We start from the raw sequence: 1,826 nt of genomic DNA, 5'->3' as shown, positions 1-1,826 counted from the left end.
TCCGAAGCCAGGAGCCAGATGCTTCCTCATGGTCTCCCATGCGGGGGCAGGGCCCAAGCACTTGGGCCATCCTCCACTGCCTTCCCGGGCCACAGCAGAGAGCTGGACTGGAAGAGGAGCAACTGGACAGAATCCGGTGCCCCGACAGGGATTAGAACCCAGAGTGCCAGCACCGCAGGCGGAGGATTAGCCTAGTGAGCCACAACGCCGGCTGAAATTACTGATTCTATTGCTGATTAAAGTGTTGTGATCATATATCATGTTATGTTAGGCTTATGGTTCATGAATGACAACTTTAAATATTACATGAAGATTTGATTTAAAATTGCAATAAGTGATTTTATGTCAATTTCCTACATTTGTACAAAATTATAATTGAGAGCTTAAAATTTAATTCAATAATTGTTTTCTCCCAAGAGAAAATTTTACAATGATTATGACATTTTAAACGTGCCTCTTGTATGAAAAATACTAAGAGACAACTAGATTTCCTATTTCTTCACTCACTTTAATGTTTTTGTTTTCAGGACTAACTTCCAGAGCCACAATCAGAAACCATGTTAGTGCCAGTTAGAAATAAAAGTGGGGCCACACTTATTCTCCTAGGCTTTTCAGAGTACCCAGAGCTGCAAGTCCCACTCTTCTTGGTTTTTATGACCATTTACAGTGTCACTGTTGTTGGGAATCTTGGGATGATGATGGTCATCAAAATTAACCCCAAGCTACACACTCCCATGTACTTTTTTCTCAGCCATCTCTCATTTGTGGATTTCTGCTATTCCTCAACTGTTGCACCCAAGATGTTGCTCAACCTGGTTGTCAATGACAGAAACATTTCATTTTGGGGGTGTATCCTGCAATTCTTTTTCTTCTGTACCTTTGTGGTAACAGAATCCTTTTTATTAGCAGTGATGGCTTATGACCGCTTTGTGGCCATTCGCAACCCTCTGCTCTACACAGTGGCCATGTCCCAGAAGCTCTGTGCCATGCTGGTTGTGGGGTCGTATGCATGGGGAATAGCATGCTCTCTGATACTTACATGCTCTGCTTTAAAATTAACTTTTCATGGTTTTAACATTATCAATCACTTCTTCTGTGAGTTCTCCTCTCTCCTCTCCTTGTCTTGCTCTGACACTTCCACCAACCAATTGCTACTGTTCATTTTCGCCACCTTCAATGAAATCAGCACACTCCTCATCATTCTCATGTCTTATGTGTTCATCGTTGTGACCATCCTCAAGATGCGTTCAGCCAGTGGACGTCACAAAGCCTTCTCCACCTGTGCCTCCCACCTGACCGCCATCACCATCTTCCATGGCACCATCCTCTTCCTCTACTGTGTGCCCAACTCCAAGAACTCCAGACACACAGTCAAAGTGGCCTCAGTCTTTTACACAGTGGTGATCCCCATGTTGAATCCTCTGATTTACAGTCTGAGAAATAAGGATGTCAAAGACACCGTCAGTAAGATAATGGACATGAAAGTCTTTTCTTGTTGAGGATATTATTGTAGTGGATGTTATCCCTGACATCCACTGCGATTACCCATATAAATATCTATAAAAATAATGTGTTTGGAAATGTTGATTTTAAAGATGTTTTTAAATCTAATAGAGTGAATGTTGAGCCACAGAATGGAATGAACTTGGCTTCAAAAGGCTAAACTTAGTTTTGTCTCTCAGCAATCTTTCTCATACTTAATATTTCATTTGTAAAATTGGGATAACATGTTTTGGCTCAGAAACTGTGAAGATTTTTTTTTTTGAAAAATCACATACATATTATGTGAGAAACCTCATACAACTCAATTCCCCTTCCTTGTATGA

At 41.1% G+C, this 1,826-nt stretch overlaps 1 protein-coding gene across 1 annotated transcript; it reads left to right on the top strand.

Moving 5' to 3' along the window:
• The first annotated feature begins 557 nt into the window (after nt 1-557).
• On the top strand, nt 558-1,499 carry LOC100339542 (olfactory receptor 5D18). The gene has a single exon (XM_017349636.2). The coding sequence runs from the start codon at nt 558-560 to the stop codon at nt 1,497-1,499; it is 942 nt and encodes a 313-aa protein (XP_017205125.2).
• The last annotated feature ends 327 nt before the right edge of the window (nt 1,500-1,826 follow it).

This window comes from Oryctolagus cuniculus, chromosome 1 (assembly GCF_964237555.1).
Source record: "Oryctolagus cuniculus chromosome 1, mOryCun1.1, whole genome shotgun sequence".
Taxonomy (NCBI): domain Eukaryota; kingdom Metazoa; phylum Chordata; class Mammalia; order Lagomorpha; family Leporidae; genus Oryctolagus; species Oryctolagus cuniculus.
The sequence above is the reverse complement of the archived record's forward strand: the minus strand, read 5'-3'. Positions and strand labels throughout refer to the sequence as shown.

Coding starts and splice junctions, on each gene's coding strand:
- LOC100339542 (XM_017349636.2), top strand. CDS start 558: ATGTTAGTGCCAGTTAGAAATAAAAGTGGGGCCACACTTATTCTCCTA.